At 38.8% G+C, this 25,685-nt stretch overlaps 2 protein-coding genes across 5 annotated transcripts in view; one reads left to right on the forward strand and one right to left on the reverse strand.

Annotated features, from left to right (window-relative positions):
• Positions 1–20,330, forward strand: LOC129771237 (BTB/POZ domain-containing protein 10). The gene is made up of 5 exons (XM_055774674.1): positions 1–182; positions 245–607; positions 10,352–10,890; positions 18,399–18,776; positions 18,838–20,330. The coding sequence occupies exons 2-5, from the start codon at positions 414–416 to the stop codon at positions 18,999–19,001; spliced, it is 1,275 nt and encodes a 424-aa protein (XP_055630649.1). The 5' UTR covers positions 1–182; positions 245–413; the 3' UTR covers positions 19,002–20,330.
• LOC129771236 (glycerol kinase) overlaps positions 19,340–25,685 on the reverse strand; it is a 9,942-nt gene continuing 3,596 nt past the window's right edge. For all 4 annotated transcript variants that reach the window (XM_055774673.1, XM_055774672.1, XM_055774671.1 and 1 more), the window contains exon 4: positions 19,340–19,720. In XM_055774673.1, the coding sequence (XP_055630648.1) occupies positions 19,541–19,720 (180 nt within the window). In that variant the 3' untranslated portion in view covers positions 19,340–19,540. The remainder of the gene's footprint in view (positions 19,721–25,685) is intronic.

Consider the following 25,685-nt stretch of genomic DNA (forward strand, 5'->3'; position numbering starts at 1 on the left):
TTTCAAATCAAGACAAAAGAATGAATTCGCTGGTCAAGAAAAAAATTGCAAACAGAAATTTTTCCTCGAACATTTTTTCGATTTTTCACTGATACTGTGGAACGCCAGTCAAATATCGTTTGTTGGGTTTTTGAACAAGTTTGGGTCAGCTGATTTGGGGACAAAAAAATCGAAAGTAATCCGTGAGTAAATCCATGTATGGTGAAATGATTTCATAAACGGATTCGTCATTGTTCTCCTTCAGAGATGCGGAATACAGTTCGTACATAACTGATAATTTGGTAAAAAATACGAGATACTCCTCCGAACATCAAAGCGATAGAGAATCGTAACTAGTAATCGCGGTGGATAAGTTCGACCTATTTTGTACGCGGTATTTTGTGCAATTCAGAGGCTGGTTAAAACGTTTGGTAATGGAATTGCAACAGCAACGCAAACAAGCCTCGACATCCTCCTCATCCTCGCCCGGTGCTTCCCCAGGAACCACAGCAGGCGTTGTTGTAGCTAGCAACAAAAACGACTACGACAGTTCACACAGCAGCAGTAACACCGAAGACTACACCGAGACTGACGAACGACGCCGTCGGATCATGAAAAACCGTGCAAGGTGAGTATCGACGTCCCGTCTAATACAAGCAATGATTTTTCATTCTCGACGGACGTGCGCCACACATAGAGTTGACAGACGTGAGCATATCATATCTCGTTCTCCTTTTGTTGTCTGACGCTTCAAATAGTCAACAAAAAGAAAACCGTGGATACAATTTTAAAATCTCTTCGTGGGGTGTTTTGTCCCCAATGTAGTGTAGTGTTGAAGTTTGGTTCATTTCTGTGTCCTGATGCTTCAAATTGCTGTCTTTACGGTGTGCTGTTACAAAAGGTGAGGCATAACGACTCAAAGAAAATACTTCAAATGTCCTTATTTTTCATTTTTGCTCTAACTATGAAAACAACGGAGTAAAACCGGGTTTCCTTAAAACTAGCGTGATTTTTGAACAAATATAATATTTTGGGATAAATTGTTATTTCAGGGTGCAGGTTTGGCGATCTGAGATCTGTCCCATAGAAGGTTGTTGTGTTGGTTATGGCAGAAGTTTAACTCAACTAACGACTGGCCAACTGTTGAACAATGAATATTTTTTTTTATCCCTTTTGTTTATTTTAGGCTCATTAGCATTTTAGCTGTAACAGAGCCGAATTTTAATCGTGTACGTGTCACATATTTATCATATCTATAATTAGCACATTACACAGTTGCCATTTTTCGGCGTTATGGCGGGTTTACATTAGGGAGATCTATAGCTATAGATGGATTTATTCCCGTGAAAATAGGTGTAAACGGGTGAGAATAAATATGATACACTTATTCGAGGTATATATAACCTGAATAAATTCAGCATATGTAAACGCTTGTGAATTTCTCACTGGTGAGAAATCACTAAAGTTGGATGCAGTTCTACTTCAGGTGAATAAATTCATCGAAAATAAGAATATATCCATTATAGAAGTTCTCGCTAGTGTAAACGGTTGATGCGATTTCTATAAATCTCATCATATTTCTTCACATGAATATATCACTAGTCTAAACCTACCCTTAGAGTATTCCCTTCTATACCATTGCAAATGGTACATATTTACACAATAGCCATTTAGGCGAAAGAGTTTTCTATCTGTTCTTCCATTATCCACAGACTGGACAGCGGAGACAGTCGTTGATCCATTGTTGAGTTATTTATAGAACAGCAGCCCGATATTTCTGCAGAGCAGAGCAGTTGGATGAATCGATCTTATTTCGACCGTGGATCGATCTCCATCGCTGATGATTGTTGCGTGGACGTAGTTATTCTGTAACAACACAAAGATGGTCAATGGGGGCCCTGAGTTTTGAACTCACGATCGATCTCTTACTAAGCGAACGCGCAACCAATGTGGCTACGGAGACCCCCTACACACAATGAATATGATAATTATTACAGTTTCGTCGCTAATGATCAGTATTCTCAAAAGTTATTAGAAGGCATAACTCTAATAGATAAAAAAATACTCGGATTCTGTAAGGCTGTTGGCATCCCTACTATTAATTAATTATGCTAGAAGACATGACTTTTCGAATGACGTTACAACAGAGCAATTCCACGCCAAAATGCTGATCCGACCCTCTCCGATTTTTTGAGACCTTGTAATTGTGCTGGCAACTACCCAAAATCACAATTTTCATTATCATATGACCAATTTTAATTTCGATTGATTTTTTATAAGTTTTATTTTTTATGCAGAAACATTGTTATTTTTCAAAAAAAAAACGGCAAAATTATTGGGCAATTATTGAACCATTTAGAAAAAAATACATTCCAAATACACCATTGAAACATCCTCCAAAAAAATTATGTTTAAACATTAATATCTTCAAAGACGAGTCTCTTCGATATTTCTACATATACTTTTGTTAGAAAACCCTTTTAATTCAACAAGATTCGACATATAGTGGTGCAGTCTCTCGGATTCTTTTTTTTTATGAATGGTTTATTTGTACAGGCTCACAAGTTTAAAGGAGCCAAATTCTATATCTAATTTTAGTTCTGAAGCATATTTTCAATTTTGCTTATTTTACGGTTAATAGGATGGGGAACCGATTACTCGCGGACTACTAGAGGTTAGTAGGGTGACAATTTTTTTATCAGGGAGACGAAGTGACATAAGGAAATTTGGACAACACTGATGATTAAACATGGACATCGATTAAACATCGATAGTTTTGAAGAAAAGAAAGATTTGGGACATGTAATCAAGGTCTAACCGAGCCAACACATCCCGCACGGGGACACTGTGTTGTTTCCCTCGGGCTCGAAGAAAGTTTTCTAAATTCGATCTGGCTACAAAATACATTTCGTACGACCAAACAACATGCTCGATGTCGTGATAACCTTGACCACAAACGCAGATATTGTTTTTGACAGTGATCGGAGACGAGTCGGGAGAAGATTCGAATAAAGTCCCGACTCAAGTCCAGGCTTTTGAACCACGGTTTGAGGCTAGATTCTTTAGAATGGAGATATGAACTTTTGAAAATTTATGAAATTTCAATACTTTGTGAAATCGTAGCCATTTAAGAAAAGTAATATGAAAAATTGGTGGGTTATATATATATGATATAACCACAAGGTTGACGTGGGACTACCGTGGCTTAGTAATCATTTGTTTGTATTAAATTATTGATTGAACGAAACAATTTTCGAATTTAATTGAATTCAACATATTTGCTTTGTAAGTAAAGAATTTGAACAAATGCCATGTAACACCAATACATGCATTGTAATAGATTATGTTCTTCGTTACAAGAAATTTTGATGACAGCATTTGGCCTAATCATCAAACGTCATGCGTAGAAATTCAGTGAGCAGAAGATATGAAGGCATATCTTCCAATGCATTTTTGAATAACCGAGCCAAAGCGTTGTGTACTTGCTTTTGTAGTCCGTGTAAAACACACATTGCGGGGGATCATGGACAGGTTTATAATATTTACGCATGCATATCTTCGAAATTTTATGAAAGTATGGGAACAGAGTTGAGAACTTAGTCGCCGTGCACAAATTACGTAACGCCAAAAGGAAGGGGGGGGGGTGGTAGGGGGGTCGACGAGGTTGCGTTAATTCCTGTATATTAGAGATAGGAAATTGCGTTACGTAGGGGGGAGGGGGTCCAAAATCCGGATTTTTAGCGTTACGTAATTTATGCACGACGCCTTATGAGAACTAACGATAAGATTAGTAATATTTAACAATTTATAATTTCCCGATGATGTCAAAAACGGACTGCGTTAAGCCAAGTAATCCGAATTTGAGTTGCCGGCGCCAAGCGAACAATTTTTTTACGAAAGGTTCAGACTCCAAAGTGTGAAGAAATCACGCTTAACTTTTCAATAGGACCTATCTGTTTTGGTCGAGTCTCCGTCGCACCCGGGACGGAAGAGTCGATTTGCACCCCCACCCCCTCGTCAGAAATTTTATTTATCCAATTTCTTCATATAAATTCGGTTCATTCTGCACCCCTAAAATCGTGCACCCGGGGGCGGTCCGCCCCCACCGCACCACCCAGTCGACGCCACTGGTTATATGCATTCGATATGCACTTTCCCTGCATGGTCTGTGTTTAGGTTTGTTTAGATCGCGCTCAAATTTACGTTAAGGCCACTGACAGTCGTATCAAGTTAAAAAAATTAAAAATATTCAGCGGGAAGATTTATAATTACAAATTCCCGGTATATGACTGTAGAGGAACTGAACCTAAGCCCGGCCCCATAAGGGAAAGTATTGTTTTGAGAGATCTGAGGGCACATATTGTTATGTTTTCCTCACAGAATCATTGTCTAGATTATTTTCCATGCGATATAAGATATTTCAGTGCTTTCTAATGGCAATTTTTCAAGTAATAGTCAATTTTCAAAGCTGAAATAAAAACAGAGCTCACCAACCAGTGCGGGTGAAACAGGCACCCCATGGGGGTAACACCGGCGTCCTAAATTTGTCAACGAATATACTTGACGCCAGCTGAACCAGTTTGAATGTAGCAACCGCCAAATGGGAGGTATTCTAATTCTAGATGTCACTATCGAATATGGTTCGAATCGCTCAACTGATTCCGGAGATATGGTCGGAACAAGCTCCGGTGAACATGGACTATGGAAAACAAAGGAACTTGATATTAGGCAAATCTATCATGCGGCACCTCAAACCACTCCACTCAAAGGCTGACGGTCTTACCCCAACAGCATACATTTTTAAGGAGAATGTTTCAACTTTTCAACTCGAATCCCAGCGATAGCCAACCATTCAGGTGACAAACTGTAAAACAACGTAAAAGGATTTGAAACCTCGTTCATGAATAAGAGCTTAAATTTCACTACCGAAAAATTACATCCGGTTGCACATCACTCGCATTTGTTTTTATTAATATTCTAAAATTTGACGAATCACGGTGGGTTGGATTTGATTTAGAACGTCTTAAATAATAAATACTAACATGTACAGTGTTCAAAAACATAGTTGATTAGAGTTTTCTAGTAAGGTGCCGGTCTTCCCCTCAGGAACGGGCTGATAGATAGAGTTCCCCTACAGAATGTACAGTAGGGTGAAACGAAAAGTATGGTTTTGGGTTCCAATAAAAATAGTTATCTCGATTCTTCATTCGGAACTTGCTACGAAATGTTGATTTGCACGATAAGATACCCTATGCAAAATATCATTGCTCATTCGGACGTCATTTACTGGTGTCGCAGACGTTGAAATTTGAGTTTTTTAAAAACCGAAAAATCACCGGAAATCGGGGTTTGAAAATAAATGTTGATGCCAAATGTCTTGAAATTGCATGACACATCGAGATTTACAGTTATCTCAAAAAATTTTTTTCGAGATAACACTAGATCTCGACGTTTCATGCAATTTTAAGACATTTGACATAAAAAAAATAATTCGAAAACCCCGTTTTCCTTTACTTCTCCCTAGGGTAATTTTTCGATTTTCAAAAAACTCAAATTTTGACCGCCTTGCGCCACTCTCCCTTAGGTCCGATTGAGCTGAAATTCGGCATAGGGTTGTTTTTCGTGATGATGAACATTTTTTATGTGGTAACTTTTTGAAATTCGAGATTACCCTGGCACCCTAATGTACTTGTTATGTATGTAATTTCGATTTTAAATGAAATAAAAAGATAAAATGGCAATTGAATAAAAATCCATGTTACATATTTTATAAACTTGACACCGATCCGATTGAATTTGTATTATAATAATTGATTCCTTATACTTTTCGCTTTGCGGCTAAGTTTCGTAGAACGGATCTAGGCCGTAAAACGAGGTATGGGTGTACCGCGCCACAATATTTCTAGCCTATTACACTTTTTCTGAGTGGTTGTTTCTGTTGCAGTCGTTTTCTACAGCGATTTATTCAGGTAACCTGCAAATTACTCGATTTATTCTAGAAGCCAACTAGGATTCGAAGTCTATGCATTTAGGGTTCTCTAATACACCCTTTTGGCGTAGGATTACGTCTTTCGGGAACATATTGTGGTACTATTTGAAAAACGAAAATCGAGCACATCGTGAAAATTGTCCAATTTCAAATGCTCATTGCTCAGTCATTTTATGATGAATTGATGAGATTTTTGCGTCTATCGATTTCGTTACTCCATAACAATTTTTCACATCGAATGAAATTTGAAAACTCGAATGAAATTTGAAACTAACTATCGGACAGTTGAAAAATCTCAACCCCTATCCCAACGGAAATACCCACTTCTGATTGGTCGAAATTGACGGCCCATGTACTTACAATTATTGGTCAGTTGTTTCCTAATGCATTACGAGATATTTCCATCAATCGGTCTGAGCACTCTATAACAATTCATCACGATGGATAAAATAATATATTATATGAAACTAACTATCAAACAATCGAAAAATTCCCAAGCGAAAATACCTCGTTCTGATTGGTCCAAATTGAAGATACGAAGAAATCGGCATTGCAAATACATCAAAGTAGAGGGAACTCTTGTTCCCCCCGAAATATGTTCGCTAACAGAGACATGAAAACAAAGCTGCCTGTGGGAAATCGGCATTGCAAATACATGTTGAAACATACATGATTGCACAGCTTTTGTTTTAACCGACATGTATTCCCCAACAGAGATTTTAAATTCAAGGTGTCTGGAGGAATTCAGCATGTAAACACCAGGGACGAATGAACTCCCAGAGTTTAAAGTCTTTATAATTCAAAAGAAGAAGAAGAAGAACATGTAAATACCCTCGTGGTCGATATGTTCTACATATCGTATTAGGTGCTGTTAGTCCAATTAAAATTCACATTGAGGTGTTCCGTTGGGTTTACAGCGAAAATGAAAATGGGTTGAATAAACACTCAGAAAGTAAAAATAATAAATAAAAATTACCTTTTCCATTTCAAACATATTTTCTCTATAATAAAGTAATATGTTTTTTTTTCTGGTGACAAAAATTGATAATTGTGTTCGATAATGATAATTGTCTTATATTACATAGGTGAGTTTTTTCTCTGACGCCATTTCATCCATACAGAACACAGGAGCCATCTCGTCTAGGTTCACAGAGGTCGGTTTTCGTCATATCTCATTCCACTTTGGCATTTTCTATCCTGATACGAATCATCCAACGATTAATCACCATCCTTCTGTAATCATCACTCGGTTATAAACACTGGTGGAGTTAACAAATAATTCCCAACAACCAAACAAAACGGCCCTTTTCAGGGCCACTAAATCATTATCAAAGAGTTTAACAATGTAATTCTTCAAACATATCCAAAATCAGCATGCAACAGATATCCCAATGGAATCCAACGTCAACTATGCGGTCGTGTCTCGAATACAACCTTCCTGTGACTTTTTTGTGGTGTTTCAGAGACTACCATTCCTCTTAGGCCCGGAACTACACTTGTGCGGTAAATTAGCGCATCGAAAATTTGCAGAGAACATTTGGTGTGATATTTTAAGACAGCTGCAGCATGATCAGCTGCAACCTAAGACACAGCACGATGCGACTAAATCGATCCGGAAATACTCTCCAAATAATGTCAGGGTCAGTATAAGGTAGAGATGGGCAAACCGTTCACGAACTAGTTCGCCGAAAAGAGTGAACGAACGGTCGTTCTTTTTCAAAGAACGGTAATTCTCCCCACGAACTGATTGCGAGCGAACGGTTTGTGAACGAACTGATTCCGAAAGAACGGTTTGCGAGTGAACTGTTTGAGAGTGAACTGATGGAGAGTGAACTGCTTGTGAACGAACTGATTCAGAACGAACTGTTTGCGAGTGAACTGTATGGGAAAGAACTGATTGAGAGTGAACTGTTTGGGAACGAACTGTTTGAGAACGAAGTGTTTGCGGGCGAACGAGTACAGCTGAACTGATTTGCGCTGGACTGAATGGACAAATATAACGAGAACGTTTGTAAGGAAAATAAAACGATATTGTCATGATGAGCAAAATGCATCTAACGCAGGGTTTGTTTCGTTAATGTATACTCAATTTTGTGTTAAAAATTAAATTAGATTTTCGTAGTTTTAAAAGCAAAACTATATATTTCCAATTACATGTATTCTTTCAATTCCGCGTAACATTCATATATTTCCTGATTATCAGAAAAAAAATCTGGGGGAAGCTGGGGCGATTCATGAATTAGGTAAACATAAAATCTTATAGTGAGGGCAAAGTTTTTTCGTTGCTTTGTTCATTGTTTGGCCTATTGCGTATACGTGTTATCGTGATTGTTTGTATGATTTATTGTTAGTGAAAATCGCTGCTGATTTTTCCCCTAAATGAACATTATGAAATATGATCTTACATGGAACCTGTGTGTTGTCCAAAAAGAGAATATGAAAAATTGCACATATTTTGTGCACATCAAATTATTACATAAACTTTTGTCGACCGACAAACATATTTTCACATACAGTTTGCGACTTTTAAAGAAGAAGCAGCTTATCTTTCTCCACAAAATTTCAAAAATAGAAATCCCATACGTACACTATCCAATCCAACGATATCAATTAATAGCTGTCTATTGATGTTGGGTTCCAGCTAACATTCTATGTTGTTCTTAATACCGCTGAACGAAAGAGCGAAAGAACGGTTCAAAAGAACTGATTCACTTAGATGAACGGTTAATGAGTGAACCGTTCATCAAAGTGAACTGTTTTGCCCATCTCTAGTATAAGGTGTCTATCCATCTGTCTGTCCATTAGAATTAGAAATCATTTTACACATATTTTTGTATTCTATTGAGTTTTTTCATTGAAATTGAAAACACCTCCTAGATATACTTGCTTTAAATCGAATTTATTGCTCAATAAAATTATACAAAATTGAATGAAATTGGTGATAAGCGGTAACTATTATATTAGGTTGTCAAAAAAGTCCTGCGGTATTTTTTTTTTCATTTTCATTTGTTCATAAAATTAGTTACAATCATCTGTTTTAAGTCAAATATGCGCCGTTTTGTTCGATGACTTGTTCCCAACGAGATGCCAACTTCATAATACCCCTGTTATAGAAGCTCGCTTCCTTATTGGCAAAAAACTCGGATAGCCAATTTTCACAGGCCTCTTTTGTGGCTAACTTCTGACTACCTAGCTCGTTCGCCATGGACAAAAACAGGTGGTAGTCACTTGGTGCAAGGTCCGGACTATACGGCGGATGCAAAAGAACCTCCTATCCGAGCCCCCGGAGCTTCTGGCGCGTCACCAAAGAAGTGTGTGGCCTGGCGTTGTCCTGATGGAAGACAATGCGACCTCTGTTTATCAAAGATGGCATCTTCTTCATGAGTGCTACCTTCAAGCGGTCCAGTTGTTGGCAGTACAGGTCCGAATTGAGCGTTTGGCCATAGGGAAGCAGCTCATAATAGATTATTCCTTGACAATCCCACCAAACACACAGCAGAACCTTCCTGGCAGTTAATGAGGGCTTGGCCACCGTCTGAGCCGCTTCAGCGGGCTTCGACCGTCTTGGCGTTTGCGCTTCACGTTGTCGTAAGTGACCCACTTTTCATCGCCAGTCACCATCCGCTTCAGAAACGGGTCGATTTTGTTGCGATTCAGCAGCGATTCACATGCGTCGATACGGTCAAAGATGTTTTTTTGCGTCAACGTGTGTGGCACCCATACATCGAGCTTCTTTGTGAATCCAAGCTTCTTCAAATGGTTAATAACGGTTTGATGACTTATCCCCAGCTCTTGGCCGATGCTACGGCTGCTACTATGCCGGTCTTTCTCGGCTAATTCAGCGATTTTGTCGCAATTTTCGCATCTTCGCGTGGCGCATCTTCGACGACCTCTACACCAGAACGAAAACGTTGAAACCATCGTTGTGCGGTGGAAATGGAAACTGTAATGGAACAACAAGCTATAGTATGACTCGATACAATGAATACAACTAGAACTACGCGCTTACAACGACACCTCGCGGAAATACCGCAGCACTTTTTTGACAGCCTAATATAAGGCTACCTCTGTGTGCAAAAACATTACCATATGGTTGCTTTCCAAAGGTATTTTTCGAACGCTTGGCGCTATATAGGGTGATTTTTCTCCAAATGTAATAAAAAAAAGATCTGTTCAAATTCTAGTGGCTATTGTTATTTGAAGTATCTTAAGCTGCAAAAAGGAAAAGGTCCACACACACGCTACACGTTATAAAGAAATCGTTAAGTTATGGTGTCAAAATGTAATACACAAATATAAATGAGATACTAAGTGGCTCTCGCGACCTTGATGTTGGCCCCAATCGATAAAAAAAATAATTAGATTTATCAATATATTCTCCAGGAATAATCGTTTAATGCATCAACAAGCCCATCAGCAACAAAGTTCGGTGTCCATGGTCAAACAACCGTCCGCGATGAAGAAACTCCTGGATGGCGAGGAACGCATCACTCTGGTTGTGGACAACACTACATTCTCAATCAACCCATCGCTCTTTACCGCACATCCGAACACGATGCTTGGTCGTATGTTCAGCTCGTGTATTGAGTTTACACATCCTAACGAACGGGGAGAGTACGAAGTGGCCGAGGGAATCTCACACACTGTGTTCCGGTCGATTCTCGAGTACTACAGAAACGGTGTTATTCGCTGTCCGCCAACTGTCTCCGTTCAGGAGCTGCGCGAAGCGTGTGACTATTTACTGATTCCGTTCACTGCTGACACGATTCGATGTCAAAATTTACGCGGTTTGCTTCACGAACTTAGCAACGAAGGTGCTCGCGAGCAGTTCGAGGTGTTTCTCGAGTCGCTGATACTGCCACTGATGGTGGCGTCAGCCCAGCGCGGAGATCGTGAGTGTCACGTAGTGGTGCTTTCTGACGGTAAGTAATTTTTTATTTCTGCAATTTACAATAAAGTAACATAATATTGAGGATGTTTTCTCAGGCTTTCTCAAGTTTTTTACATTTGAAAATAATATAAATTTTATATCTATGTATTTGAAATTACAAACAATCGAATACTCGTGGCTGGTGTTATTAATTTGATGAATTTCGTTTTAAAAACAATTGTAAAAGTTCAATTTCGGGTTCTATACAAGTTCTCCAAAAATCCCCGGTTTGGCATGCAGCTGAAAAAGCGATACTTCAATCGCCAACAAGCAAGACATACACGTCAATGTATTCCTGGAGAAAGATCCGCTGCCTTTCTTCAACAAACACTACATCAGCCTTGTTCAAATAAAGTCGATGAATTCACTGTACAAAATATCCAAGTGTTGCTATTCTTTCTTGAACGCTAATTTGTGAACTGAAGCGCAAATATCAGCATCAAAATAGAGAAATAATTCTCAAAAAAAAAAATGTAAAATTCAAGTTGACCAAATATTACAATGTAATAGTGTTCAAGTCGTGAGGCGACGTTGTCCAGCGCCCAGTGTATCGCTGCCAATTCAGCAATACACACTGAGCAAGGACACTGTGGGAGGTGCTGAAAATTTCGTTGAACACTACAAATCCTGTGGACTAGTTCATAGAGGACCCATCAGTAAAGTACATATTATTGCAATTGATACAGCCACACATTGCATCGAAGATTTTTGGAACAAACTCCGTTCGATGATAATCCGGAATTCGACGGATTTTCTGTTTCATGAACCGATCAAAATGTACAGAGGAATTGATGTAGTCAGGAAAACAAACACGGCTGCGAATATACGAAGAAGGAACAACCTGCATGGAGATGAATTCATGATATGAGTGCTCTGAGAATGAAAATTTAGCTCGATTAGCTGTTCAAAGTTCCCGATCACCAATGGGTTCATAACCTCACACCGGATGAGGAACCGAAGAGATAATAAATTGAAGCGATCTTTTAGTGGGAGTACGTTTGCCAAAACCTCGAGACTCATGGTATGCGTTGAGGGCATAGATTCTAACGCAATAATAATATTTAAAACAGAAACTGCCATACTCCATCACTGAGAGAATAGTTGTTCGATGCAACATTAGAAGATCTTCGGGGTGGGCTTCCCACCAGGTGCCGGTAATTGTACGGAGAAAGTTTATTCTCTGTTGGCATTTTTTAATTCAGATACCTAATATGGGCCCCCAAGTACATTTGGAGTCGAAGATTTCAAGATACTTGAATGACATAGCATGAGTGATCGATTTACCCAAAAGTTGAAGCTTTGGTTTTGCTGGTCTATGCTTCCTAGAAAAGACGACCATCTATGTTCTCCGTGGAGAACTCAATCCCTAGACCAATGGCCCAGGTTGAAAAATTGTTCAATGTATCTTGTAAGGGTTTTTGCAGGTCGGATTCGTTTGATCCTACGACAGACACCACTCCATCAGTTGTCTCAAGCTGCAGTTTTGTGTAAGGCAATTGTCAATGTCGTTTACGTAGATGTTGTACAAAAGGGGGCTTAAACATTAGCCCTCCGTGAGGAAAGTTCAAATGTTTCTCACAAAGCATGTTATATAACATACTATTCAATAGAGGCGGCAGACCCCGAGAGTGTAATTTGTCTGACAACACCTTTTTTGAAATTGAATCAAAGGCCCCCCTTTATGTCCAAGAATACTGAAGCCATTTGTTTTTTTCGTCGTAAGCCATTTGAATTCCTGAAGAAAGCAACTCGTCCCCTTGCCCCTGCGGAAACCATATTGTGTATCTGAGAGCAGGCCATTTGTTTCATCCCATCGATCAAGGCTACTAGATCATTCTCTTCAACAACTTCCGTATACAAGACAGCATTGCTATGGAGCGGTACGAATTTAAGTCGGATGCGGGTTTTCCGGGTTTCTGAATAGCTATAACTCGTACTTGTCTCCAATCATCCGGAACAATACTATGCTTCAGAAACTCATTGAATGAATTTAACAAGCGATGTTTCGCCACATCGGAGAGGTTTTTCAGCAAGTTGAACTGAATTCTATCCGATCCTGAAGCAGAATTGTTACAATAAAGGAGAGTAAGAGAGAATTCTATCATCGAAAACTCGAAATCAAGGTCGCACTTATATTGTGGTATACCTCGAACTTGCACGGGAACGGAATCAGGACAAACCTTCCGTGCAAAATTCAAAATTCATCGATGTGAATATTCTTCGCTTCCATTCGATAAAGAGCAATTTCTCATGTTTCGAGTCACTTTTCATAATTTTTTCATTGACGTTTCTCGTGACAAACCTCCCACAAAATTTCGCCAATAGCACGTTTTTCCCTTCGGTCAAGTTTTTAAATTGATTTTCAAGGTCTAAATAAGTTTGAAGATTGTCAATGGCTCTACGTTTCCTAAAAGCTTTAAATGCATTTGTTTTTTCTACATAAAGCTTGGAACACTGACTATCCCACCATGGATTGGGAGGATCACGGAAACAATAGCTGTTCCGGCGTGCAGTTAGCACGCATCACGTATATTCAACGACTATTCAACAGTACAAACATGTCTCTTAAATACTAGTTTACATTCATTCGCTTAAACTCTCCACAAACATACCTTATTGATAATACTGGGCGGAGCATCTGACCAGAAGAGAAAAATGGGAAGAGATAGACTGAGGACAGACAAAAATGGTAAAAAATGTTGTGGGTTTCAGCCTTCCGCTTTGCTTGAGCAAGCGTGGCTTAAGTGGGTCGTAAACATAACATCGGACACTTGCGCTGTGTGGCTAAGCGTACACATGTGGCTACAAGTGTCGTGTTTATTTATGGTACTTGAATGTTATTCCGTCGGTCGTACAGCGTATAGCGGGTGACTAATACTTTATGACTTGTGGTTTAACGAGGGTTTGGGAAATTGGATAATTGGATTTCACTAAGTGTGAAATGAGATGAAATATGCGTGGGAAAGGATATTAGATTAAGGATAATGCTACACAGTAACTAATGTATTGTAAGTATGTTTGTGGGTTTTACGTCTCGTGGATTAAGATCAAACGAATATGTGTCAATAAGAGCTATGACATACATAGGAATTAAGCGCTTTAGACGATGACCGCCGATAACAATAAAAAAATCAAATCATTCATGAATTTCATTTCACGTAACTGATGTGTTTGTGCACCCGTGGCGGAGTTCGATTCCCGTTCTGGCCGGGGGAGTTCTTCGTCAAAGAAATTTCCTTCGACTTGTACTGTGGTCACGCGTATTCTAGAGCTTGCCCAACGGAATACATTCAAGGCGTCTTATTTGGCTTAAGAAATCTCAACTAAGTATTAATAAATGACGCTAGTTAATGCATACGTTGAGACGGCAAAAGTTCCACAGGGAACGTTAACGACATTCAAGAAGAACTGATGTGTTTGCTGTAAAGCGTTAATATGTAAATAAGAAAAAAATTAATAATAAAATGTGAAGTGAAAGAAAGAAATATATTTTTGTCTCAATATAGAAAATGAAATAAAGAATATCAAGATGAATTTTGTTCAATTACGGTCACAGTAGTGAAAAATAGGTTTACTGAATGGACAGCCAAATTCATGACTGTTAGGTCCCATTCATGAATTGCGAAATCAAAGATATGACAGACAACTTCATTGGTGCTGGTATACCGACCAATTTGTTGGCGCATCATTTCGTCCTTGTCATTCAATCAAGAAGTAGTCACATCGATATTCTGAATTTGAAACACAGCCATATTGCTTCCCTTAATCACGGACTTCAATATAAACATTGAATGTTGTGCTCAGCTGAGGTGAGTATGGTACTTCCCAACAATTTTTAGTCCTTCAACGTCTGCGTTACTGATACTTGTCATTGGTTGTCCGTTTCTTCGTTTTTGTATTGGATGTCCACCTATCCTTGTGATCGTGTTTTCCACCTGCAACGCAAGGCGGTAAAAGCTTCAGATCACCGCATTGGTCATTAACCATGTTCGTGGGAACAATATCATACGCTAACCCATATTCCAGAATCCGATTGGTCTGAAAGCCGATCGGATTCCACGATTCGAACGAAATCGACTTTTGCATTCTGAAATCTGTTCGACTCAAATTTAACCGATCTATGGAATTGTGGCAACCTTGCCTTGATGAAAAATAGATGCAGATTAGCAGACCAAAAGCAAGTTTACATTGTTAAAATTTGAATGAAGATTATTACTTCATGTTATTTGAATACTTAGAGGAGACATAGTCATGGCCCTAACTCAACTTTTTTTTTTCTATATTTTTCAACTACATTTCCGCTAAAACTTTATCCATAATATAAAAACATTATCAGACACAAAAGCTGTGTCGGCAATGCTTTTGATAGCTTCTCGCAGGTGAATTTATTCGTCCTCATGCTGCTTCTGTCGATTGTGTTGTAGGAATCACGCCTCCTACCTTCGCGTACATGCCGACCATGAATTGTTGGCACAGCCCACGACATCGTAGAATGACGTTGCCCTAGCTGCGTTGAATCATCTTTCGATAATAAAAATCCATCGAGCTCCAATATTAATTCGAATAATTGACTCACGTGTTCTCCAGCTGATGTTATTATCTGGATTGATGACAACAGCGTGATTAACATTTTGCTATCCAAGCATGTGTGATCTGAAGGATTTCAATAATTCATTGTGCTTATTCGATAAAGTTTCCAGTACCTCGTCGATGCCCCTAGCTTTAGACGAATTGAGGTTACTTTCGCATGAAATGAAAATGGTCATCTCGAGTTTCAAAAAGGTACCCCATAAAAAATGTTCACCACCTCGCAAAAAACACCCTATGCCAAATATCAGCTCAATCCGACTTAAGGGAGAGTGGCGCAAAGCGGTCAAAGTTGAGTTTTTTGAAAATCGAGAAATCACCCAAGGGGGGAGTAAAAGAAATTGAGGTTTTTGAAAATTTTTTATTGATGCCAAATGTCTTTAAATTGCATGAAACGTCGAGATCTAGTATCATCTCGGAATTTTTTTTGGTCAAAAATCGACACTCTGGGACTTTTTTGGCATGCAAAACGAAAAGTATGGTTTAGGGTGATAATAAAATAGTTATCTCGATTTTTCCTTCGTAACTTGCTACGAAATGTTGATTTGCACAATAATATACCCTATGCAAAATATTAGCTCGTTCGGACTTCATTTACTAGTGTCACAAACGTTAAAATTAGAGTTTTTTTGAAAAACGAAAAATCACCGAAAATCGAGGTATAAAAAAAAATAGCTGACCCGCCAAACTTCGTTCTTCCCAGAATTTGTTTTTTGTTATCAATACCTTCAAACATTCACATTTTCTTACTAAGCGCAAGTTTATGAGTCCAATCGCAGAACTGTTCATTGATTGATCTTCTAATCGACCCCGTTGAATTTACCTTTTACTATGAAATTCTTAGTACTTCTACTAAAACTCATCATTATAATTTCAGATTTTTTTCAGACAAATTTCTCGTTCAAGGTTTTTCAACCACTTGCAAATGTTTCTCCGTTACTCCGTTAGAATAAATACGGATCCCTCCCCTCTTCTCCCCTTAGAAAGAGGGGAGGAGTGTCTATTCACCATAGAAACGTTTCGTGCCCCCTAAAATCTTCACATGCCAAATTTGGCTCTATTTGATTGATTAGTTTTCGAGTTATGCAGAAATTTGTGTTTCATTTGTATGGCAGCCACCCCTTAGAAAGGGAGGGGGGTGGAGTGTCAAACCACCGTGAAAACATTTATTGCGCTCTAAAACCTCCATATACCTTATTTGGTTTCATTCGCTTGATTAATTCTGGAGTAATGCAGAAATTTGTGTTTTGTTTGTATGGCAGCCCCCCCCCCCTAAGAGAGGGGGGTGGAGTGTTTAACTACCATAGAAACATTTATTGCACCCTAAAACCTCCACATGCCAAATTTTATTTCATTTGCTTGATTAATTCTCGAGATATGTTGAAATTTGTGTTTCATTTGTATGGTAGCCCCCCCTTAGAGTGGAGGGTGGAGTGTTTAACCACCGTGAAAACATTTATTGCACTCTATAACCTCCATATACCTAATTTGGTTTCGTTTGCTTGATTAATTCTCGAGTAATGCAGAAATTTGTGTTTCCTTTGTATGGCAGCTCCCCCTAAGAGAAGGGGGAGGAGTGTCTAACCATCATAGAATCATTCATTGTACCCTAAAATCTCCACATGCCAAATTTAGTTTCGTTTGCTTGATTAAATCTCGAGTAATGCAGAAATTTGTGTTTCATTTGTATGGCAGCCCCCCCTAAGAGGGGGGGGTGGAGTGTCTAACTACCATAGAAACATTTATTGCACCCTAAAACCTCCACATGCCAAATTTTATTCCATTTGCTTGATTAATTCTCGAGTTATGTAGAAATTTGTGTTTCATTTGTATGGTAGCCCCCCCTTAGAGTGGAGGGTGGAGTGTTTACCCACCGTGAGAACATTTATTGCACCCTAAAACCTCCATATATCTAATTTGGTTTCGTTTGCTTTATTAATTCTCGAGTAATGCAGAAATTTGTGTTTCATTTGTATGGCAGCCACCCCTTAGAGAGGGGGGTGTAGTGTCTAACCACCGTGAAAATATTTATTGCGCCCTAAAACCTCCATATACCTAATTTGGTTTCGTTTGCTTGATTGATTCTCGAGTAATGCAGAAATTTGTGTTTCATTTGTATGACAGCCCCCCCTAAGAGAGGGGGGTGGAGTGTCTAACTACCATAGAAACATTTATTGCACCCTAAAACCTCCACATGCCAAATTTTATTTCATTTGCTTGATCAATTCTCGAGTTATGTAGAAATTTGTGTTTCATTTGTATGAAAAAAAAAATTTTTTTTGAGATAACTGTAAATCTTAACGTGTCATGCAATTTTTTTCGAAACCCCCGATTTCTTTTACTCTCCCCCTTGGATAATTTTTCGATTTTCAAAAAAGTCAAACTTTGACCGCTTTGCGTCACTCTCCCTTAAGTCCGATTAACCTGAAATTTGGCATAGGGTGTTTTTTCGAGGTGGTGAACATTTTGTATAGGGTAACTTTTTGAAATTTTTGAGAGAGAGAGAGAGAGAGAGAGAGAGAGAGAGAGAGAGAGATTTACAAATTTAACCGTAAAAAGATTTTTTCGATTTTCAATGGAGAAGTGTACCACAACTTTCTGCTATATGACTAAGGAAAAGTTTATATCGAAGTTATGCGAAATTTGCGCGAAGTTATCAAATGCAAATATCAATGACATGAAGACAAAATCGCTGAAGAAACTGAGTAAATTTCGAAAAACGAGCTGCAGTTGTGTTATCGAATATTAGAAACTTCTAAACTGTTCCTAAGTGAACCGTCTCGTTAACAGGAAACAAATGCGTCGAAAGACATTAGAGATTTCATTTCACACTGAAATAATAAGAGCGAAACTTACTAAAATCAGATAATCATATTCAATTCAAAATGTAAACCATCTATCATTAATTTCTAGATGACGTCGTTGATTGGGATGAAGAGTATCCTCCTCAGATGGGCGAAGAATACTGCCAAACCGTGTCGAGCACCGCGATGTATCGATTTTTTAAGTACATCGAGAATCGTGAAGTGGCCAAGCAGGTGTTGAAGGATCGGGGCTTGAAAAAAATTCGCCTCGGCATCGAAGGTTATCCAACGTATAAGGAAAAAATAAAAAAGCGTGCCAGCGGTCGGGTCGAGGTTATCTACAACTATTTGCAGCGGCCGTTTATTCACATGTCGTGGGAGAAGGAAGAAGCAAAGAGCCGTCACGTGGATTTCCAATGCGTCAAATCTAAATCGGTTACTAACCTAGCGGAAGCAACGGCTGATCCGGCTCTTGAACTAGATTCAGGTGTGTTGGTTCTCGTAAGATTGTTAGCATATGAATGCAGCATAGTGTTGGTTTTTTTTAGCTGGTAATCCACTTCCCCAGCGTCATTTCGACATTTCAAACGAACCGGACGTGGATGCAATTCGTCCAATGGTGGCAGCGGCTATCGCTATCGACGGTGAAGAGGGCGCGGTCGGTGGAATAGCTCACGCAGAAGAGATAGCTGGCTCGGACGAGTTACATTGAAGTTGGCGGCGTGCGAGAAACTATCTGAGTGTATGCTAAAACAACTATACCGCTGTATTTGTAGCTATTTCAAAATTCTTATTGCTATAGAAAAGCCGAGCTAGATAAATACAGTTCATCTAACAGAACCTCTGCCATTAGATAAAAGGAAAACGAAAAGATTCGTTTAGTGTGTATAATTCAGCTATGCTATTGCGGAATTCCCTCACTTTTTCCGACCTTTTGTACATATTGTCATTAGGGTTCAATATGCGCGAAATCACCTATATATTTCGGAACTATTACGTTTATAAAAATGGCAAAAGGTTGAACAGGGTTCAGAAGCAAAAAATGTTGACTTGAATTGAGCAGTTACTGTTATTTTTTATTTTAAGTTAACAATTCATAAAATATTTTATTCGAAGAAAAAAAATGGACAGAGAACTGTGGAAACACTAAACTTCCTCCTTGATTATCCTCCATCTCATTTTAGTCACGTGTAAATGCTTGGTCTTTTGCAAGCGTAAATAATAAACTATTTGTGTTATCCAGAAATACGCTTAGATCATTGTATTTCCTTCCCATCCGAAGGAGCGCTCGACTGCCATCTTCCACTTGCTGTATCTCATGTCCCGCTCGTCTTCGGAAATCTCTGGCTTGAAGGAGGTACAGTTGGTTTCGACGCTCACATTTTCGATGTCCCAGCAGCCAACAGCGCGGCCCGCGGCCATAGCAGCACCCTTGAAAAAAAGAAAAAGTACGTCTTTAATGAAGTGTTACGCATTTGCATCGGTGAATTACGGGCTCAAAATAGCGATCATCGGTGTCGATTTGACCCTTAAAATATTAGTGAATTTTCAGGTAACTGCATTTTCGATTTTATCATATTCAATTTTGTAGTATTTTGTGTTTTTTTTTCACTAAAAATCACTGTCGTGAAGAAATACTTTTGATACTTTTGAATGTACAATGGGCCTGATCACGAACGTCACTTCACGGTGAAAACGGAGTGAATTGTATACAACCCAAGCCCCGGGCAAGGGGATATGATCCGCGAGTCAAGATGTGCTACAAATTTAGCTGTCATTGCCAAACCTATCAAATTACTCGGCGAACTCAAGGCAAATCTATGGAACAAGGTGCGCCCATTCGCTAACTAAAAAAAGAAATGTTTTTTGAAAAAAAAATTTATGTGAAATGTAATGATCATGATGATCACAAGGGTCTGAATGATAATATAAAACGTAGAACCCTAGGTTGATCACTTGAAATGTAGTATTATATTATAATGTAAACCAACTTAAGAAATTGAAAGAATTTAAGTGAAATAAAAGGGTTTGAACGTAAAAACGTAATGAATATAATGAATATAGCAATGAGTATTTCATAAAGTATCAGTATATTCCACAAATTGTGCTCAATCGTCTTAATTTACTTTTGTGTATTTTTTAAATGGCTGCAGAAAACCACTTCACGTTTTGACCCACCTGGTAGTATGTTAAGTGCCTTGTTTTACACCAGCTTGAGAGTTTGGCAGTTCTCGCGAGTGACAGTGGTCGCAAATTGCATTTGCGACCCGGACATGTTTGACGCTGTCAAATCCTATGTGCTAGTATACGGATGCCCTCAGGCTGATACAACCTTATTACGGCTGCCACCGTATGTGTAGAATCCAGCCGGGTGACGTCTTCAGAGAACCCCCATTGAACTGACAGGAGCCAACATATCGGGTATCCCACTGACATTTTCCCCTTGTTTTCATATGAATTGGGTATCCCACTGACAGTTCTGCTTGAGATTTTGCTAACGATCCTAGCATCAATCATAGCACCCGGCTGGTAGAATCCGAAAGAGTTCATCCGTCGTGACAACTTAGCGTGGAAACACACTAGACGGCTCACCCGCGCGATTTTCGCAATGACAAGTCGCAGCAGGAACTTGAAGTAAAACACATTAAGCGGCTCTCGGCTTATTATATTTTAGACGGATGCAAGACGAGTCTATGATACAAGGTACAACTGTTTAGATAGTAAGCGGATGAGAGATGCGGTATATAAAGACAGAATGGTGGAAAACGGAAGAGGGGATGTTTACCTGAGCAAGAGGGAGAGAAGTTGATCACAAACGTCTAAAATATTGCATTTCTCGACAATTTGGATGGAATTCGAGTATCCACAGCTACATGACCGCAGAATGATTTTCACGTATTGGCTCACCTGAGAGTACATTTCTTATTGCCTTGCTTTATTTACACCTATCAAAAGCGCATAAACACTAATACTCCCACAAAACCGTTGCGGCGCATCATCTCCATCGACCCACCGCAGCGTATGAGGAACCTTACAACAGTGATATTGGAACCGCACACACCCGCCCCGCCTTATGTGTTTTATCTCATTCACATTTCATTATCGAGGCCCCGCGGCGATCTGTCATTGCAAAATCCGCGCGGGAGAGCCGTCCAGTGTAGCGTAAGAACACAGATCACACTTAGACGTTTGTGATCAACTTCTCTCTCCCTCTTGCTCAGGTAAACATCCCCTCTTCCGTTTTCCACCATTCTGTCTTTATATACCGCATCTCTCATCCGCTTACTATCCAAACAGTTGTACCTTGTATCATAGACTCGTCTTGCATCCGTCTAAAATATAATAAGCCGAGAGCCGCTTAATGTGTTTTACTTCAAGTTCCTGCTGCGACTTGTCATTGCGAAAATCGCGCGGGTGAGCCGTCTAGTGTGTTTCCACGCTTAGATGAACTCGGTGTTATTATGAACTACTGTCATGTCACGGAGAAAAACAGATATATTTGTCACTTGTGTTTTAGATGGTGGAAGCTAGTCACACGGAATGGAGTAATTTTAATTTCGAATTTATTTAGCTTTTTTTGTCAACATTTAGAATCTAGTCATGTGTTGTTTAGGAAAGAAAAGATAATAACAAACAGTAATTTACCCTCTTGGTTGCATTTTTAGACGAAATCCCGACGTATCCAAAGGATGTAAATTTGTTTATTTGAACTCGGACGATTATTATGGTTGGTTATGTATAATGTTGGTTTGTTGATATTTTGTGTATTGAAGCGTGAAGTTTTTCCAACATTGTAGAGCAGGGGTGGCATTTCGCATTCCGAAACGAGTGATTTTTGTTCGTTTCAACCACTTTTGCCATTATGAATCTCGAAGCGAGCTCGAACCGAGCGAAATGAATAAGGCAGTAGTAGAGTTTCGAGCAAAGTTTGACATTACGTAACATTGTGCTCGAGCAATTTTCAACTCGAAACGAGAATAAATGTCTCGACAAGAAATGGTTGATCGTCGTATGGGAAAATGCTAATGAAATGTTGATTTTAATGCTAAACCTCACATAAAAGAAATTTGCAATTGCATTTCCTTTGGTCTTTACATCTATTTGTACAAGTATGTAAGTATAAATACAATACTTTTATTTCAGCACTATGGAATCACAATTCATTTGTTCATTTTCCGTAGACCTTAGAATGGGTATATGAGTACCATCAATACACCGGGTATCTTGAATTTGTCGAAGAAATATTGCTTTGTTTCATTAAACGATGTTGTATCCAATTCGATCCATTTTTCGCATAAGTTTCTTTCCAGAACTGGAATCATTTGGAGCTGTCCACATACCACGTGGACAACCTTAGGGGGGGGGGGTGAAAATGTCCACGGTTGTCCACGGTGGGGGAGGAGGGGTTTTAGATAATATCCACGTGGACACGATACATATTTTTTCAATGATGTGTTTATGAAGAAAAGTGTTGAGCTGCTTGAGTGCGTCAAACATCCATATTTTTTTAATATGGCTGAACTTCTTCCCTGGAATGTGTATTCTGAAATTCATCCATATGAATTGAGAGCGATCGATTTATTTCCATTGATAGGAAAGAATCACGCATTCCACTAGAATAAACGAAATTTTATTTAATTTTTTGTACCGATTTTTAAGAAGTACCAGAAACAGTTCTACTATTTTTCTATTGTATAGTGTTGATTGTATCTATTGTATAGTTGATTTTTCAAGTAATTTCAAAGATTACTTAAAATTTTCGACTTCACACTGTGTACCTCTAATTTTTTTTTTTCGGATGTATTAAAAGCTCGACATTTTACTGTGTCAGATTGGATTGGGAAAAAAACTGTATTACGAGCTTCTACTCTCCCAGATGGAATCCCCTTTCACACGGGCTCTGCTCGGAAAATGCCAACATCTCAATTCTTAGTTGGCTTAAGAAACTGTTGAAGTGCCTAAATCTCAGCTTTCAGTAGAGTTCGAGAGCTGTCCAAGTGCTGATATTGCACCTGACCATTTTTGAGACGAGTTCAAGGCCACAATTATCCAATATGATGGGGGTCGAATTCCTCCAGGACAATTTCAAACCTTATGTCTGTTTGACAATTCGGCTAACAATTTTTGCAGTTTGGTTGGTACTCTACCTGTCGTATTCACCAGATATTCCTTCCTTAGATTATCACCAGATAGCATAGAAATACAAAATGGTTTTAGGTTACCCTGAAAACTCGTGCTGATTTTATGAAAAAATCAAGAGTATCATTTTTATAGACATGCATTCCTTCGACTATATACTATAATGATACTTTTGATTTCTTCATAAAATCGGCACGAGTTTTCAGGGCAACCTAATATTATCCACGATTAACGAAGCTGTACAGATCAATTGAAATCTTCAATCACGATTATATTGCAGGTGTTTAGTTTTGACAAGGTTCATTGTAGCCGCCATGCACTACCCAAGTTTTGTGTAATGTAAATAATGCTTAGAAAAAGAATTTTTTCATTAATAAACTAATTTTGATAGATATGATGAACCTGCGGATCTCCTAAGTGCACGGCGTCAGGAATGAGGCACTGACTAACATCTATTTGAGCGACAATTCGCCCGCAAAGCGAATTGAAAACTCAAAGAACTCAGCAAACTTGCGTCGACTTTTAATGAAAATGCGTGAATATTTTCATATGGATTTCAGCGGACGAAACGAACTAAAATGTTTCCCAAGCTCGGTAAAAAAAGGGGAACAAACCATTTGATAGTAATAGCTTACATTTTTATCAATAGAAAATATGGAATATAACATAGAAAATTCATTTATTCTTTTCAAAAATGGAGGGATGTCCACGTGGACAAGATGGGGAGGGGTATCAGGAATGTCCACGCTTGTCCACGGAGGGGGAGGAGGGTGTCTAAAATCGTGCCTTTTCTGTCCACGTGGTATGTGGACAGCCCCTTCGATTGATCACTGATGAAACTGTTGTTTGAGTCATACCAAGCAAAAAGTTTTCTCCTTCATTACATTAATTTGGTACGGCCAGAAACCAGAAGATTCAAAACGGACGCTAATTTCAAAGCTGCAGGAGTAGTAGTGAAAGTTGTTTGGAACACGGTTGTATTCGAAATATTTTTAAATGTTTCTCGACTAAGTCTGATATACTGCCGAAACCTTGAAACAAAAGAATAATTATTATCATTTATATCGGAAACGTATATAAGACAAACTCACTCATTTTCACTTAGCGAAAGAGTCACTTTTATCCCCCAACTCTCGCCTCTGTAGAATAAGCGTGCTCTCTTCTTCACTATCGCGAGCGTCAAAAATATTTGGCGATCTTTTCTTTTTAATCACAATTCTAATATAATATCAAATTAAATTTGTTTTTCGGCATTGATATTTGCAATAACCATGAAGTTTGCTTTGTTTACAAACCCAAAAATTTGACATTTCTCTTCGAGACAAATTTTACTCGAAATCTAGTACACTGAGAATGATAACTCGAAAAAGATACATAATACGAAAATAGATTCGATTCGAGTTTGAATTATCTCGAAACGAGTTACTCGTTTCAAAATACGCAATGTCACCCCAGGTTTTTGTAATTCATACATTCGTATGATAGTTATAACGGACGATAGTTGTAATGAGTAATGTGCGATTCACATAGTACGTTACGGAGAAGAACGTCTACGTTCCGTCAACGTCTCCACCAATTCACACATGCAGTCAATGCTTCCACCAGCACCGTCACGTCAAATGCCAAACGAATGATTTATTTAATTTTATTCATGGTGTCGCCACCTACAAAAATTTTTAAATTGCAATGCCCTCTTTCAAATCAGCATGCCTAGAATCAGTTCTAAATTTTGAAAAATTTTGAAAATTTTGGAGCTAAAAGATATGTTGGCATAAAAAGTACAGTAAGTTACTTATAAAGCGATATGCTGAGGCACCACTCAGTGTCGCATTGGAGTCGGTTTTGACCAGTAATTGGACATTTGCGACTGGTAGCGACTTTCAATGTGGGGCCATAATTTGTGCCCCGAACTCAATGTTTACAAAAATGTCCAACTAGAGGTAAAAATGTCTAATTAAACGTGTTGCATCACAGATCTGTTCAATTAGCTTAATGTCGATGTAGATGTAAATTACTGTACAACCAAATCAAAACAAAATCCGAGACACAAAGCCCAGACAAAAACCAAACGAGCCGTCCGTCTCCGTCAATTATTCTTTTCTACAAACCCTGCCGGTCGTTTTCGTTGAACGTATGCTGACGGGTCGTTACGTTGCTAGTGTATGTGAATGTTTTCATAAGAATTGCATGGTAGAATCATTGACGTATCGTGACGTGACGGGACGTGAACGTGACGTGTATGTTGTATGTGAATCGC

Source organism: Toxorhynchites rutilus, chromosome 2 (assembly GCF_029784135.1).
Source record: "Toxorhynchites rutilus septentrionalis strain SRP chromosome 2, ASM2978413v1, whole genome shotgun sequence".
In the NCBI taxonomy this organism is placed as follows: domain Eukaryota; kingdom Metazoa; phylum Arthropoda; class Insecta; order Diptera; family Culicidae; genus Toxorhynchites; species Toxorhynchites rutilus.

What these genes read in the sequence shown, in the direction of transcription:
- LOC129771237 (XM_055774674.1), top strand. Translation starts at nt 414, where the DNA reads ATGGAATTGCAACAGCAACGCAAACAAGCCTCGACATCCTCCTCATCC. An exon ending in CGTAGTGGTGCTTTCTGACG is followed by an intron (nt 10,891 to 18,398) that starts GTAAGTAATTTT and finishes ATTAATTTCTAG; the next exon opens with ATGACGTCGTTGATTGGGAT. An exon ending in GGCTCTTGAACTAGATTCAG is followed by an intron (nt 18,777 to 18,837) that starts GTGTGTTGGTTC and finishes GGTTTTTTTTAG; the next exon opens with CTGGTAATCCACTTCCCCAG.